Source organism: Dama dama, chromosome X, assembly GCF_033118175.1.
Source record: "Dama dama isolate Ldn47 chromosome X, ASM3311817v1, whole genome shotgun sequence".
Taxonomy (NCBI): Eukaryota; Metazoa; Chordata; class Mammalia; order Artiodactyla; family Cervidae; genus Dama; species Dama dama.
In genome coordinates, this window is record NC_083714.1 from 11,193,018 (window position 1) to 11,210,208 (window position 17,191).

Consider the following 17,191-nt stretch of genomic DNA (forward strand, 5'->3'; position numbering starts at 1 on the left):
CAAAACTTCGTACCTCTGGAGGCAGATAAGGAACACTATAGAGGACAGGAGAAGGTGACTAGGTAAAGGAACAACAGAATGCTAATTTCATACTAAATTTTGGTTGTCTAAATAGATAAAGCAGTTAACATACCGGGTCAGTAGAGTCAGCAGGACTTTCAAATATATTCAGGTACTCAATGATGTCCTTGAGATCTTGGGTCATTTGTTTCAGCTGAGCATCTACATTTTCTGCTAACTTGTAACTGAAAAGGCAGGTAAAATAAAGGGATTAACAAAAAATGTTTTCTCCACTATGCACTGTTACTGACATACAAAGAATGATACTGCCAATTGAATTTGCCCTCATTCCCCTACCTTCTCACTGTGTCTCAGTCATGACAAACAGCACATTTTTATGGATGTAGCATTCATGACCGTATTCTAAAAAGATTTTTACAGTAACCCATTACCTCACCTATTAGATATCAGAACAAATCCATAGGTTACTTAGTTATATGAGAAGTTATTTTGGGGTTTAGTGATTTTAAGAAATGTTGAGATGTCTGCAACAATTTTGAATACACAAATCTTCAAAGTAAAATCTCATACAAATATACTCCATCATCCAAGAAAAGATATTTTAAAAAATGAGATTCATAACAATCAAAGTCAGAAAAATCCGCTGAGTTCACAACAAATCGATTAGTTGGCTAAATTCTCAAGATTTCCACCCCAAGTATTTGTGTGTGCATACACACACAGTTAACCTGTCAGTGAATGTGTTTATGAGAATTAAAGTAAGCAGAGGATTTTTCAATGTCTATCAGTTCAGTTGCTCAGTAGTGTCCGACTCTGCAACCCCATGGACTGCAGCACGCCAGGCCTCCCTGTCCATCACCAACTCCTGGAGTTTACCCAAACTCATGTCCATCGAGTCGGTGATGCCATTCAACCATCTCATCCTCTGTCGTCCCCTTCTCCTCCTGCCCTCAATCTTTCCCAGCATCAGGGTCTTTTCCAATGAGTCAGCTCTTCGCATCAGGTGGCCAAAGTATTGGAGTTTCAGCTTCAGCATCAGTTCTTCCAATGAATATTCAGGACTGATTTCTTTTAGGATGGACTGGTTGGATCTCCTTGCAGTCCAAGGGACTCTCAAGAGTCTTCTCCAACACCACGGTTCAGAAGCATCAATTCTTCAGCACTCAGCTTTCTTTATAGTCTAACTCCATCCATACATGACTACTGGAAAAACCATAGTCTTGACTAGATGGACCTTTGTCTATAAAGACTAAATAATTCAATTAAATTTATTTGTAACTACTACCTTTCTGTCCCAAAGTACTTATAGATAATTGGCTGCCTAGATTGTTGAAGATTCTAGTAAAGATTCCAAAGCAATATAAATCTGACTACCTAAAAGCAATTAGAAAGAAAGTAATGTTTCTTTAACCTACAGGTAGGATCACATGGCTGAAAATGTAACTCTATATTTCCAAGAAAATGATAGAATGCATAGGATAATCAGTGCAATGAAAAGAAAGATTCACAAAGGCTGAAATACAAAAGAAGAAACAGAGAGCTAGGGTTCATACAGATTAGCTGTACTTAACCACATTTAATACATCTACAAAAAGTTAACTTGCAAGGTTTTAAAAAATAAGCTCAGTCTTAACTCACTAATAAGCCATTGATAAAATCAATCAGATTTAGTTTATGTAGTACATTCATACAAGTTCTTCTAATAACATTTTATAATTTGGCCTGATTACCAAATCTCAGTTCTAAAGAAATAAAGTTACTGTGGGAATATTGGCAATATATTGACCAAAGATAAAAACCAAATCACACACAAATAAAATATATTCAATCTAAGACATCGACAAAATCATTCAATGTTTAAAAGCCACACAGTCTGCCCCTATATTAACAAACTTCCTTTAAAATAAGAAACGGATTTATCACTGAAGCAACTGCATGAACATTAGGTTTAAAAGAGTCAGTACAAATAGGAGGTCATAAATATTCCATAATATAATGATACTACACACATAAAATTTGTATTTCTAATTTAAGAACAAACTTGACAAATATAAAAAACTTTACAGTGGTCATGTCTAACCCTGAGATTAATAACAGTGTACAAATGCTACAAAACAAAACTGCCAGAATGACTACTTCATTTACAAGCATCCTGAAAACATAAGCAGCAGTCAAATAAGTTGATAAATGGCAACTGCCAGAACTTGCACTTTTCTCCTGATTTTTATTCCCTGCCTTCAAAATCATTTTTACCTTTGTTCAGTAGCTAAGACCTGCCCTATTCCTCAATCTTTATTTAGTTACTTACGTCTTCTCATGCTCATCTATATAGTGTGGATAAACAGACCCACTATGGTCCTTTAGAGACTCCTCCAAAGGGATCAAGAGATGTTCCAGTTCCTTTTGCTGTGACAGGATAAAATCCAATTCTTGTTCCAGCCTGAAAAAAAAGTCAATAGAAGGGCTGATGAAAGGAATTTGGAGTGGCAAAATAAATGTCAATAAACTATAACAAGGAAAAACAACTAGACAAAGAAATGGATCTTTAATCTTCCAACCTAGGGAAGCTAAGGTTCTACCTTTTCTGATCCAGTTTCACTTTTTCTACTTCTCCATGTAAAGCAGTTATCTATAAAGGAAAATAAGAATATAACAGTATAAATATTTGAATTTATATTGTAACTGTAAGGCAATATTTATTTTGTAATATACACTTCAAGTATGAAAGAGTTCCTAATTCAGGGCACTTATTACCTAAGGAAAATATTTTTAAGTTTATCACTAATATTGGAAGGAAAAATTAACCATGAAACATGGGTCTATTTTCCTGTGTTCATCAGAAAATACTTGTACAATGCAGGTAAATTAATCAGAACGTCTTCTTACTTTCTCACCATTCTTCATCAATGTATAGTCCCAAGCATTGACCAGGGTGGCCTGATGAAGAAAGTGTTTCTCTTGATCCTCTAACTCAAGGCTCCATTTGTTTACCAGACCATCCAGCTGACCATATGTCATCACAGGAGTTATGATTGCACTAAAAAGAAGGATATAGTGTGATTGGATGATCATACTTTCCAGAGTATGATCAGATTTTTAAAAGTATAACATAGAAGAACTTAGAGAAAAAAATACCACATTTTACAGGCATTTCTCCGACCTGCTCCCCAACAAAACCACCAAACTGGTAAAGATTATTTTAAAAACAACCACTGAAAGTCTCTGGAAGTTATCCTAAGGAAATACAGCAAATGTAAAACTATAATCTTTCAGAAAAAAATTAGGAGAAAATCTTTGGAACCTAGGCAGAGTTCTTAAACTTGGCACTAAAAGCACAACTCATTAAAGGAAAAATTGATAAATCAGACCTTGTCAATTAAGTTTTGTTTGGTGAAACACTCTTTAAAAGATGAAAAGATAAATTACAGAGTTAGAAAAAACTGTTCATAAACCACATATCTGACAAAGGGCAGGTATCTAGAATACATAAAACTCTCAAAATTCAATAAAAAAATTCAAGTAGAAATGGACAAAAGATATAAACAGACACTTCATCAAAGAGAATATGCAGATGGGAAATAAACATATGAAAAGACGTCCAACATCATTAGTCATCAGAGGAAAACATATTAGAACTACTATGAGCTGGAGAAGACTCTTGAGAGTCCCTTGGACTGCAGAGATCAAACAAGTCAATCCTAAAGAAAATCAACCTTGAATATTCATTGGAAGGACTGATACTGGAAGCTGAAGCTCCAATGCTTTGGCCATCTGATGCAAAGAGTTGACTGCTAGAAAAGACCCTGATGCTGGTAAAGATTGAGGGTAGGAGAAGAAGGGGGCAACAGAGGATAAGATGGCTGGATGGCATCACCGACTCAATGAACATGAGTTTGAGCAAACTCTGGGAGAGAATGAAGGACAGGGAAACCTGGCATGCTGCAGTCCATGGGGTGGCAAAGAGTTTGACATGACTGAGCAACTGAACAACAAAAATAAAAAAATAGTGACAACACCAAATCCTGGTGAGAATATGGACAAGCTGGATCTCTCAACATTGTTGTTGGAGAGGTAAAATGGCACAGCCACTCTGGAAAAGATTTATAGCAATTTCCTTAAAACCTAAACTTGCAACTGCCATACCACCCAACAACTGTACAGCTGGACTGTACAGAGAAATAAGACTCAGGTTCACCAAAAGTGTTAGTTGTTCAGTCATGTCCGACTCTTGGACCCCATGGACCATAGCCCAAAAGGATCCTCTGTCCATGGAATTCTCCAGGCAAGAATACTGGAATGGGTAGTCGTTCCTTTCTTCAGGTGATCTTCCCGACCCAGGGATTGAACCTGGGTCTCCTGCATTGCAGGAAGATTCTTTACCATCTGAGCTACCACAGAAGCCCAGGTTCACCAAAATCCTGTACACAAATGTTCATAGCAGCTTTGTTCACAATAGCCCCAAACTGGAAATAAATTATTTCCAAACTGGCATAAATTATAAGAATTCAGGCTCTAGAGCTTGACTGCCTGAATTTTAATCCTGGCTCAACCATTACCAAGTATATGACCAAAGGCAGATTATAAAATCTTAATGTGCTCTAGTTTCCTCATCTATAAAGTGAGAACAAAATAGTACCTAACTCATAAGGTTATTGTGAGGATTAAATGATATGATGTGTGTGTAAAGCACTGTCATATTGCTCAACATACAGTAATCACATAATAAATATTATCTGTTATTTGCAATAGTAATAATTGTATTATAATGATATTCAGAAGACGAAAGTATCCACCCATGGTGGATTCAAGTCAATGTATGGCAAACCAATACCATATTGTAAAGTAAAATAAATAAATTAATTAAATTTTAAAAAAGTGTCCTTTTAGTTGTTCAACTTCTAAGAAACAGAAAGCCTTTCTCTAACTGCTCCTTGACTCTGAGTCATTTACCTAACTTTCAAACACTATTCTAAAGATATACAAGCAAACTATGTCCTGTGTATGACAAATAAAATGAAACTAATACAAATTTTCAAATGAATACTTACTTAACAGTCGGAGTAAAAGGTATAGATGTAATGCTGACTGGAACAGTGTTGTTAGTCCCAATTGATGTCAGTGGTTTTAGGTTCAAGGTAAAGCTACTAGTGGTGGTAGTAGTGGTGGTGGTGGTAACAGTGGTGGTAGTGGTGGTTGATGCTGTAGCTGGAAAATAAAGTGTCTAATGTTAATAATAAGTAAGAAGTTTTAAAACTCAGCACTTGATCATTCAGGATAAAACACCGCAGAAGTACTTTTTAATGTGAATTTGAATTCAAAGTTGTAATGGGTTTTAACTCAACATTGCTATAATATATGGCAGGCCAGTTATCTGGATTAAGCTTCCTGCTAAAACTGAAAATCTTGGATAAGTGTGTAGAAAAATAAAATTTATAACCTAACTAGACCTATAACCATTAAAGAAACTGAATCAATCCTCTAAACTCTTCCCATAGAGAAAACTCCAGACCCAGATAACCTCACTGCTAAGTTCTGCTAAACTTTGAAGAAAAGAATAATTGCAATCTTACACAAAATCTCTGTACATCTCTAACCTTGCATACTTACTTGAATATATCTGTGTAATTAATCCTAGAAATGAAATTGCTAGACCAAAGGGTCAGCATGCTCTAAATTGTAATTATTTCTTTCCAAATTCCCCTGTCAAAAGATTTTGCCAATTTGCATTCCTATCAGTAGGGGAGACTGCTGCTTCTCTAATACCATAGCTCATAGTTGGCATACATCTTAGTTGGTATTATAGTTAAAAGCCACAATTTTTTGTGCATTGTTTGTTAAGTGCTCATTGTGTAAGAAAGAATCAAAATTGCCATACAAGTTCAGAAAACCAAGAGAGAACTACGGGTAGAAGATAAGTGGGCAATAAACATGCAGAAGGATAGAGTTACTAAAACTCTATTCTTTGATCCTAGTTCACAAGGGTGGGCATCTATGTTACTGGCAGCCTATGAGAGGGTCTGGCACAAAAAGCTCTAGCCAAACAGGGATAAGATAGGTCAGAATCTCATTTTCAAAAATTTAGAAGTCTGGAAAGAATCAGATGGCAGGTAAAAATATGGAAGTATTTCCAGAAATATGGAAAGCATCAGACTCTAAGCAGAAATTTGGAAATATTTCCAAACATGTAGAAAGAATCAGACAATAGACAAAGGGGAGCTTAAAGGACTGACAGAGGTAAAACATGAAGTAGAATTAAAGAGTCATGAACAAGTCAAAATTAAAAATAAGCTAAAATAGTAAGGCAGAAAAAGGGATAAAGAAACCAAAAAGAAGTTAAAAAAAGACAAAAGGAGAATGGCTGAATTATGTTTATGCAACATTAAATTCAGGAGGTCCCTAAAGCTGACTTTAAAACAACTTCTAAATTCCAATTTCCTTTAAGTTCTTTGCTATGATAATACCTGTATTAGCTTTCCACAAGATTTCATTTCCCTTTTGGCCACAAGGATCCTTACAATAATTCCCCCATTCTTTGTGTTAGAAAGTGGAATGGGCAAGAGAAGATCATGCCCAAATACCAAAGATCTCTGGGGTCACCATCACTGGAGAGATTACAGAATAGATCCCACGTGGCATTCTTCACTGACACATGTCATCACATTCTTCATCTAAGAATAAAAAATCTGACCTGGAAAGAATTCCTTCCTCAGAAATGCTGAAAATTAATGACATTATCAAGCCCCCCCCTTTACTGATTAATCATTCTAACATTGTGTAATTACTACATTCAAGACAGAAAAACAGATAAACCATTAAGAAAAACACAAGTCTTTCTTGTAAAGGAGCTTATCTTCACCCAAAGAAGTTTGTTTTTTTTTAAAGTCAACATTTCCTGACATGGACAGATGTCCAAAGATAATATATACTTAAGAAAATAGCAAATTCTAAGATTAAGTGTGTGTGTCCCATTTTTTGGGGAAAAAACAAACACATTTAATGTATGTTTGTATGTGTTGGGAAAAAAAGCTGCTAAGGAAAGAACCATACTGTTCCCTCTAGAGGGTGTGATATATGTATGTATGCATGTGTGTACACTTTCTGTAATATTTAGAAAAGCAACTACCATCACTACCACTAAACAAAGAAATTAACACAAATCAATGCCTCTCCAAAGATGCTGTGTGATACATTCAGGAAATTAATACCTGTCAGTCTAAACACAAAGGAATCAAGTCATAAAAAACAGTATGATTATTTTAAACTTTTTTATAGAGTCATAAAAAATGGCATGATTATTTTAAATTTTTATATAGTATTTTATTTTTATTCCTTATTCTTATGGTAAGAATTTAAAAATTCTTATTTTTAAAAGGTATAAATTAGTTCTGTCATAGTAGACAATATTAAAATAACAATAATATTTCAACTAATTCCAAAACAAGCAATAGTTTTGAGAATGAAGGTTCTATCACAGTCTGATTTTACAAGTTACAACTCTGGTCAAAACTAAATACAAGTCAACTCCATGTTATCTGTGTACTAAAAGGAAAGCACTGTTCTATAAATAATAGAGAATAATTACATAACAAATTTTGATTTACATTTAAATAAATCTCATTCTGATAATCTTAAAAATCAATACATAAAAAAGTGAGTGCTCAATGTGCTATGCTCAGTGTGCTCAGTCGTGTCCAACTCTTTGACATCCCATGGAATATAATCCACCAGGCTCCCCTGTGCATGGGATTTCCCAGGCAAGAATACTGAAGTGGGTTGGCATTTCCTCCTCCAGGGGATCTTCCTGACCCAGGGATCAAACCACGTCTCCTGCATCTCCTGCACTGGCAGGTGGATTCTTTACCACTGCACCACCTGGGAAGCCTAAAATAGTGAGACCATCCTTTAAAAGACCCTACAATTCAATTTTCCTATCCTGTCTGATCAACAACTACGTATCTTATTCCATGCTAGCAATGGACAGCATTAGACTCATTTCTTAAGATTCACTTTAGATTCACTTTCTTAAGACTCATGCAAAAGATGAGATTGACAACAAACAAGCTTCTCTTAAAACTTGCTGATCATATCTAGGACAGAAAACAATCCCAAATGGTGATAGATTTATAGACACAGGTATCTGAGAGCCGCCCTACAGGGCTAATTTGTGAGATGAATTTGAGCAAGTAAATATACTTGGGGAGAAAGAAAGGTGAGTAGGGGAAAAAAAACAACTCTGGGCTGGGTGTACTGAGTTGAAACACATCTGATGGGAGGTGGGTTAAGTACACAAGGCAATGGTAGATACATGGGCTTGTAGCAGAGGTACAAGTATGCAGGAAGGAATTTGAAGACTTAGGTGGGGGTGAGGTATGGCAGAGTCACCAAAGAGCTTGCAAATTCATACTTCACTGACTCAACCCAGGACTGAAAGAATCAATTTTTTGTTCAGCATTTTATAAGGGAAACTATGTTTTACGTTTTTTTTTGCAAATATGGTAACTTAAAAAGTTCTCAAGCCACGCCCTTCATAATGCGTATAGGATGGCCAGTTAGCCAAATACACAATAGAAACTCAGTTAAGTGTTGGTCATGCAAAAGATGGTGTACATCTCTGTTTACGAATAATTACTTTAAACTTAAGAGGGACTGACTTTTAGCTTATGACAGGGTTTGAAGATTCATTTCAGCCCTAAGTAAACTTTTTAAAGTGAAAACAAACAACACTTCCCTAAAGTGGAGTCTAACTTAAATGGTAGGTTTAAGTAGTAACTGATCTCTAACCACCCAGCTCACAATAGGTAACAGTCAATGGATAACTATAGGTAATAGACAATGGATAACTAGGGGCTTCCCTGGTGACTCAGATGGTAAAGAATCTGCCTGCAATGAAGGAGACCTGTGTTTGATTCCTGGGTTGGGAAGATCCCCTGGAGAAGGGAATGGCTACCCACTTAAGTATTCCTGCCTGGAGAATTCCATGGACAGAGGAGCCTGGTGGGCTATAGTCCATGGGGTCGCAAAGAGTTGGACACGACTGAACAACTAACACTTTCACTAATGGATAACTAAGTTTTCTTTAATTTACAACCTACCTAGTACCTAACTGGCAGAAATAAATTTAGGATATGTCTACAGGAACTCTTGTCATCAACTTTAGGAGAGGATCAACACAGGTCAAATCTTAGATTAATTTTTAGAGGCTAAAACTAGGAATCCCAATATATTGGGTCACTTTAAACAGTATGCTCAATAATAAAAATGTTTAAGCTTCAAAGTTGACAAGAGTTTGATAGCATCTCTGATTATAGTCATCTAAAAGAAGTAATATCATTGGTATCAACTATCTCCTTCCACTCTTCGACAATTCTCAACATTGACCTACCTTTTGGATACTCCGACGAGATGATCAAAACCAACTGAATCCTAGAAACTAAGGAATACAACCTACTTACTGTTGTTACATTTCCAATGAGTATCCAAATATATCCTAATAATTGTAAAATCTTACTAGATGCAACAGCAGCTGCTCCATATGCTCCAGAGAAATTTAATCCAAATCTCAAAGATGTACCACCAAACATTCCAGCTGAAGTTACTGGGGCACCAACTGCAGAGAATAACATAATACTACCTATTACCCTTTTAATCAAACATAGTGAATGAAGAATTTACATAGAGTCTTTTTCATCTGAGGAGTCCTTTAGTAACTTTGGCTAAACTTCAAAAAACTATAGTCAACCCATTTATACGAAAAGTGCGGAAAAGGCATAGATAGAGACAAAAAACAGATCAGTAGTTGTCTGGGACTGAGAGATCTTACTGGGATGATAGAAATGTTTTAAAACTGGATTATCATGATAGTTATACAATTCAGCAAATTTATTAAAAATCAGTGAAATACACACTTAAAATAATTATATGACATGTAGACTATACCTCATTAAAGTTAATTTTAAAAAATACTATGGTCAAGATTTCCTTTCATTTTGTAGGCAAGGACATCAAGGACAGGAAAGAAAAAAAACCTATCAAAAGTCAGAAGTCAAGACTTTGAAAATGGAATTCATTCAATAATTCTAACTCTCAACCTCAGATAGGGTCATATTCACAACATCTATTATACTTGAGAAAGATATTATATATCAAGAGGTTTCCAGAATCTCAGTCATGTCTCAAGATTAGAATCATCCCTACTTGGAAGAAAATACAACTCAAGTGGTAACCTGCAATTTCAACCAATGCTCACCTATGCCAACTGCACAAGATGATGGGGATGGCAAGCCACCAGTTTTCATGCTGAACTAGGTATTAGCAATTACTGGCAAGTTTTATTAACAGAAATGGTGACAATTTTGCTATAACATAGCTTTGGGAGGACCATATTACTGCTAGGATTATAATAACGATGTCTAACAGTTAATATCACAGCATTGTGTAGATGCCTCCAAAGCACCAGCAGTTTATGTGGATCTGTAAAAAATAATTACCTATGATTTATACAGAATTCAATATTCTCAACATTTGTTATTACTCTACTAATGGAAGATGTGTAGCAAAGAAGTTGGGGTTATGAGATAATTAATGTCCCACTTCTCAGCTCAAAGCATCCAGGTGTTCATCTTTAAGAGGAGAGAACAGGAGACATCTCACAGTATCATAAAAGTACAAAACTACAGCCGGTCCTTCTGTCATGTAACACTTCTTATAGGTAAAATGTAAGGATCACAGACCTGGTCTATATAGAAGAATAAAAATACAGCAAGGCTCCAACATTTGTTTCCCATTCTATCTTATTCACAAGGATAAGACTTCTTTCCTTCAGACATACTCCCACTCTTCCCTTCAGACAAAATTCCCACTCTTCCTATTCCCATTAGCTTCAAGAAGTTGTTTCAAAACATTACAATGTTAATGAATTATATGCTTAAAATCATCACATTAAGCTGTAATAATCATGTTAATATAAAATTCACAGTGGAAGCCATGATAATTAGGTTCTTAAGCAAAGCTACTACTGATATCAGCAATTACAGATGGGATCAAGCATAATGATAACTTATGAGATGTCTGAGATCCATAGCTTATACTGGCAAATTGAGTTAAATGGCCTAATGCAAAGTAATAGTTTTTTCTTTGCAACCAGTAACTTACACAAGGGCCCAGTAGCAGCAGTGCAGGTAGAAGAATTTGAAAATGAGGTAAATAGCATGGTACTTGAACTAGCAGCAGCAGCAGGAGTAGATGCTGGAGTAACCCTAAATTAAAGTAACAAGCAAAAAAAAAAAAAGTCAAAATCATTTTTAACAAGTAAACACCATTATAACAAACTTTACTTATATAGAGAAATAACAAAGCAAGGAAAATTAAGTAATGTGATATTTAATAAGTATGACATAGTAAAATCCTGATTTAAAAAATAGTTCATCAGTACTGATTAGTATGGGCTTCCCAGGTGACTCAGTGGTAAAGAATCTGTCTGCCAGTGCAGAAGATGTGAGTTCAATCCCTGGGTGAGGAAGATCCCCGGAAGAAGGAAATTGCAACCCACTCCAGTATTCTTGCCTAGAGAATCCCACTAAGAGGAGCCTGGTGGTTTACAGTCCACGTGTGTGCTCAGCCACTCAGTTGTGTTCAACTCTTTGTGACCCCATGGATTTTAGCCCACCAGGCTCCTCTGTCCATGGGATTTCCCAGACAAGAATACTTGGGCTTGGTGGCTCAGAAGGTAAAGAATCTGCCTGCAATGCACGAGACCTGGGTTGGATCTTTGGGTTGGGAAGATTGCCCTGGAGAAGGAAATGGCAACCCATTCAGTGTTCTTGTTTAGAAAATCCCATGGACAGAGAAGCTTGTCGGGCTACAGTCCATGGGGTTACAAAGAGTCGGACACAACTGAGCGACTAACACTTTCAATTTCAAACACAGGTTACATATTTTATGATTCTATTTATATGAAATGTCCAGAAAAGGCAAATCCATAGACAGAAAGTATAATAGTGGTTAGTTACCAGGAGCTGGGAGGAGAGGGTAATGAGGAGTGATTGCTAACAGTTACAGGGTTTCTTCTAGGGGTCATGAGAATGTTCTTGAATTACATAGCAGTGATAGTTACACACTCTGTGAATACATTTTAAAAAAACACCGTTTTGTACATTTCAAAAGGGTGAATTTTAAAATAAATGAATTATACCTTAATTATCTCATTATTTTAAAAATACATGGATCATCTCAATAGAAGCAGAAAAGCATTTGAGAAAATCCAACACTTTTTCATGATGAAAACACGCAGCGAACTAGAAAAAGAAGGGAACTTCTTACACGTGATTAAGGCTATTTATGAAAAACTTACAGCTAACATCATTCTTAATAGTGAAAGACTGAATAAGGATTTCTGCTTTTACCACTTCAACAATACATAGGAAGTTTTTGCCATGACAATTAAGCAAGAAAACAATTAAAGGACACCAGATTGCAAAGAAGAAATAAAATTATCTCTATTAACAGATGATATGATCATGAATACATAACAACCTAAGGAATCCATAAAAAAATCTATTAGAACAATAAACAAGTTCTGCAAAGTTGCAAGATACAAGATAAATATAAAAATAAATTACAATTCTATTTCTTATCAATGAACAATCCAAAAATGAAATTAAGAATATTTCATTTATGATTATTCAAAATGAATAAAATAGTTATGAACAACCCTAACAAAAGAAGTGCAAGCCTTGTATCCAGAAAAACAAAATATTACTGAGAGAAAGACATCCGAAATAAATGGAAAGATCTCATGTGCATGGATCAGAAAATTTTATATTGTTAAGATGGTGTGGTAGACAGAAAAATGGTCCCCCAAAGATGGTTACATCCTAATATCCAGAGACTGTGAACACATTACCTTATTTGACAAAAGGGATTTTATAGATGAGGTAATGGTTAAATTGGTTAAGTAACTTGATATAGGGAGTTTATCCTGGATTATCCAGGTAAGCAAAACTAAGGACATGAATCCTTAAATGTAGAGATCCTTTCCAGGCTGTGGTCAGGAGAAGATGGTGACTAAACAAGAATGGTCAGAAAGATGGTATAAATGGCCACCTAACACTTGAAATCATACTTAATGTCATCAGTCATCAGGGACTTGCAAATCAAAACCACAATGAGATACTATTTCATAGCAACTAGAATGGCTAAGGGCTTCCCTTGTGGCTCAGCTGGTCAAGAATCTGCCTGCAGTGCAGGAGACCTGAGTTCAATACCTGGCTTGGGAAGATCCCCTGGAGAAGGGAAAGGCTACCCACTCCAGTATTCTGGCCTAGAGAATTCCATGAACTATATAGTCCACGGGGTCACAAAGAGTTAGACACAACTGAGCGACTTTCACATTAAAAAATCTAAAAGAATGGTTAAAGTAAAAAAGACAGATAATATCAAGTGTTGTCAAGGATATGGAGAAATTGGAAATCTAATGCAATGTTGATAGGAATGTAAAACAGTGTAATCTCTTCAATAAAACTGTATGGCACTTTCTCAAAGTGTTCAACATAAAGTTACCATATGACCCAGTAATTCCACTCCTAAGTACATAAACAAAAGCTATGATAATATAGATCCACACTGAAATATGTATATGAATGTTCACAGCAGCATTATTCATAACAAAGGATGAAAGAAATCAATCCAAATGAATATCAACTGATGAGATGATGAATGAAATATAGTATATTAATACAATAGAATTTTATTTGGCCATAAAAAGGAAAAGAAATATAGATATATGCTAAAACATGTATGAGCCTTGAAAACATGCTAAGAGGCTAATCACAAAATACCATATATTGTATGATTCTATTTATATGAAATGTACAGAACAGAGCAGTCTATAGAGACAGAAAGCAGATTTGTGGTTTCCAGAACTGGGGTAAAGAAAGAATGGGCAGTGACTGCTAAGGTGCATGGTGTTTCTTCAGTGGATGATGAAAATGTTATAAAACTGACTTCAGTAATGGCTGCATAGCTCTGTGAATATCCTAAAAAACAATTAACTGTGCACTGTAAATGGGTAAATTATGTGGTATGTGAATTATACAATAAGTCTGTGAGAAAAAATAATAAATAGAAATCTGGAATAAAGTTTCAGAAAACATTACTTGGCCGCATGCTTGAAATTTTGAAATAAAAACTATAAAAGAAATAAAGTTTGAGAAATCAAGTACATAAAGACACAAATAAGATTAACTGGTTAACAGAAAACAATTTATCTTTTCATCCTCACTATAGATCACTGCACAGGGCACATGATACTAAGTGCTCAATAAATATTTGTGCTGAATTGAACCAACCATTTCCAGACTCCAATACATAATGACAGATATTCTTCTTCCTTTTTAAAAGGGAAAAAAGTGCTTAATAAGTAACTGCATTTGAATCTATTGCTGCCTACATCCAACTGTTAAACAATTCATGACAATAAATAAGACCCTGCTATCCAAAACATGTAGGGGCACTGGGGGTTTGGGGAAAGGGAGGAGATGCTGGGAAGGAATTGGGAACATTACCACCTACCTCCAACTATCATGGGGAATTTCCCTGGTGGCCCAGTGACTAAGACTCTGAGTCCCCAATGTGAGGGGCCTGGGTTCAAACCCTGGTCAGGAAACTAGATCCCACATGCAGCAACTAAGATCCTGGGTGCCACAACTAAGACCCAGTGCAGCCAAATAAATAGATTAATTTTTAAAACTGAAGCCTATTATACAGAGTGAAGTAAGTCAAAAGAAAAACACCAATACAGTCTATTAACACATATATATGGAATTTAGAAAGATGGTAATGATGACCCTATATGCAAGAAAGAAAAAGAGACACAGATATAAAGAACAGACTTTTGGACTCTGTGGAAGAAGGCAAGGGTGGGATGATTTGAGAGAATAGCATTGAAACATGTATATTACCATATGTGAAAGAGATCACCAGTCCAAGTTCAATATATTAAACAGGGCACTCAAAGCTGGTGCACTGGGACAACCCTATTGGATGGGATGTGGAGGGAGGTGGGAGGGGGATTCAAGATGGGGGATGCATGTACACTCATGTCAATGTATGGCAAAAACCACTACAATATTGGAAAGTAATTAGACTCCAATTAAAATAAATAAATTATTTTAAAAAATGGAGAGATATTCCATGTTCCTGTGTGGGAAGAATCAATATTGTGAAAATGACTATACTACCAAAAGCAATCTACAAATTCAACATGATCCCTATCAAATTACCAATGGCATTTTTCACAGAACTAGAACAAAAAATTTCACAAGTCATATGGAAACACAAAAGACCCCGAATAGCCAAAGCAGTCTTGAGAAAGAAGAATAGAGCTGGAGGTATCAACCTTCCTGACTTCAGATTATACTACAAAGCTACAGTCATCAAGACAGTATGGTACTGGCACAAAAACAGAAACACAGACCAATGGAACAAGATAGAAAGCCCAGAAATAAACCCATGCACCTACTGGTACCTGATTTTTGACAAAGGAGGCAAGAATATACAATGGGGCAAAGACAGCCTCTTCAATAAATGGTGCTGGGAAAAGTGGACAGCTACATGTAAAAGAATGAAATTAGAACACTTCCTAACACCATACACAAAGATAAACTCAAAATGGATTAAAAACCTAAATGTAACACCAGAAACTATAAACAACTCTTAGAGGAAAACATAGGCAGAGCACTCGATGACATAAATCAAAGCAAGATCCTCTATTGACCCACCTCCTAGAGTAATGGAAGTAAAAACAAAAGTGAACAAGTGGGACCTGATTAAACTTAAAAGCTTTTGCACAGCAAAGGAAACTATAAGCAAGGTGAAAAGACAACCCTCAGAATGGGAGAAAATATAGCGAATGAAACAACTGACAAAGGATTCATTTCCAAAATATACAAGCAGCTCATACAGCTCAATGCCAGAAACACAAACAACCCAACCAAACAGTGGGAAAAGACCTAAACAGACATTTCTCTAAAGAAGACATACAGGTGGCTAACAAACACTTGAAAAGATGCTCAACATCGCTCATGATTAAAGAAATGCAAATCAAAACCACAATGAGATATCACCTCACACAGGTCAGAATGGCCATCATCAAAAAGTCTACAAACAATAAATGCTGGAGAGGGTGTGGAGAAAAGGGAACACTCTTGCACTATTGGTGGGAATGTAAATTGATACAGCCACTATGGAAGATGGTATGGAGATTTCCTTTAAAAACAAGGAATAAAACCACCGTATGACCAGCATTCCCACTCCTAGGCATATATCCTGAGGAAACCAGGGTTAAAAAAGACACACATATCCCACTGTTCATTGCAGCACTGTTTATAATAGCTAGAACATGGAAGCAACCTAGATGTCCATCGGCAGATGAATGGATAAAGAAGCCGTGGTACATATACATGATGGAATATTAATCAGCCATAAAAAGTAACACATTTGAGTCAGCTCTGATAAGGTGGATGAACCTAGAGCCTATTATACAGAGTAAAGTGAGTCAGAAAGAGAAAGATAAATATCATATTCTAATGCACATATACAGAATCTAGAAAAATGGTATAGAAGAATTTTTTTACAGGGCAGCAATGGAGAAACAGACACAGAGAATAGACATATGGACATGGGGAGAGGGGAGGAGAGGGTGAGATGTATGGAAAGAGTAACATGGAAACTTACATTACCATATGTAAATAGATAGCCAATAGGAATTTGCTGTATGGCTCAGGAAACTCAAACAGGGGCTCTGTATCAACCTAGAGTGGTCGGATGGGGAGGGAGGTGAGAGGGAGGTTCAAAAGGGAAAGGATATATTTATACCTATGGCTGATTAATGTTGAGGTCTGACAGAAAACAACAAAATTCTATAAAGCAATTATCCTTCAATAAAATAATAAAAAGAAAAAAATTTAAATGGTTGCATTGCATTGTTTAAAAATATAATAAAATAAAATGTATATCATAGAATATCCTTATGTTTCATTTAAGGGAAGCACCAGATGTATAACATATATATTTTTAAAGAAATAACCAATTATCACAAAGGTATTTTAATATTTCTAAATCAATACCTATCAGTGAGACTAAATTTTTATCATGGGTTTAACGGTTACTTTAA

At 35.8% G+C, this 17,191-nt stretch overlaps 1 protein-coding gene across 2 annotated transcripts in view; it reads right to left on the reverse strand.

The window, feature by feature from the left end:
- NUP62CL (nucleoporin 62 C-terminal like) overlaps positions 1 to 17,191 on the reverse strand; it is an 86,901-nt gene that overhangs the window by 29,639 nt on the left and 40,071 nt on the right. For both annotated transcript variants that reach the window (XM_061135988.1, XM_061135987.1), the window contains exons 2-8: positions 11,173 to 11,276; positions 9,530 to 9,628; positions 5,070 to 5,226; positions 2,908 to 3,058; positions 2,601 to 2,650; positions 2,330 to 2,461; positions 134 to 245 (exon numbers count right to left, since the gene is read on the reverse strand). In XM_061135988.1, the coding sequence (XP_060991971.1) occupies positions 134 to 245; positions 2,330 to 2,461; positions 2,601 to 2,650; positions 2,908 to 3,058; positions 5,070 to 5,226; positions 9,530 to 9,628; positions 11,173 to 11,230 (759 nt within the window). In that variant the 5' untranslated portion in view covers positions 11,231 to 11,276. The remainder of the gene's footprint in view (positions 1 to 133; positions 246 to 2,329; positions 2,462 to 2,600; positions 2,651 to 2,907; positions 3,059 to 5,069; positions 5,227 to 9,529; positions 9,629 to 11,172; positions 11,277 to 17,191) is intronic.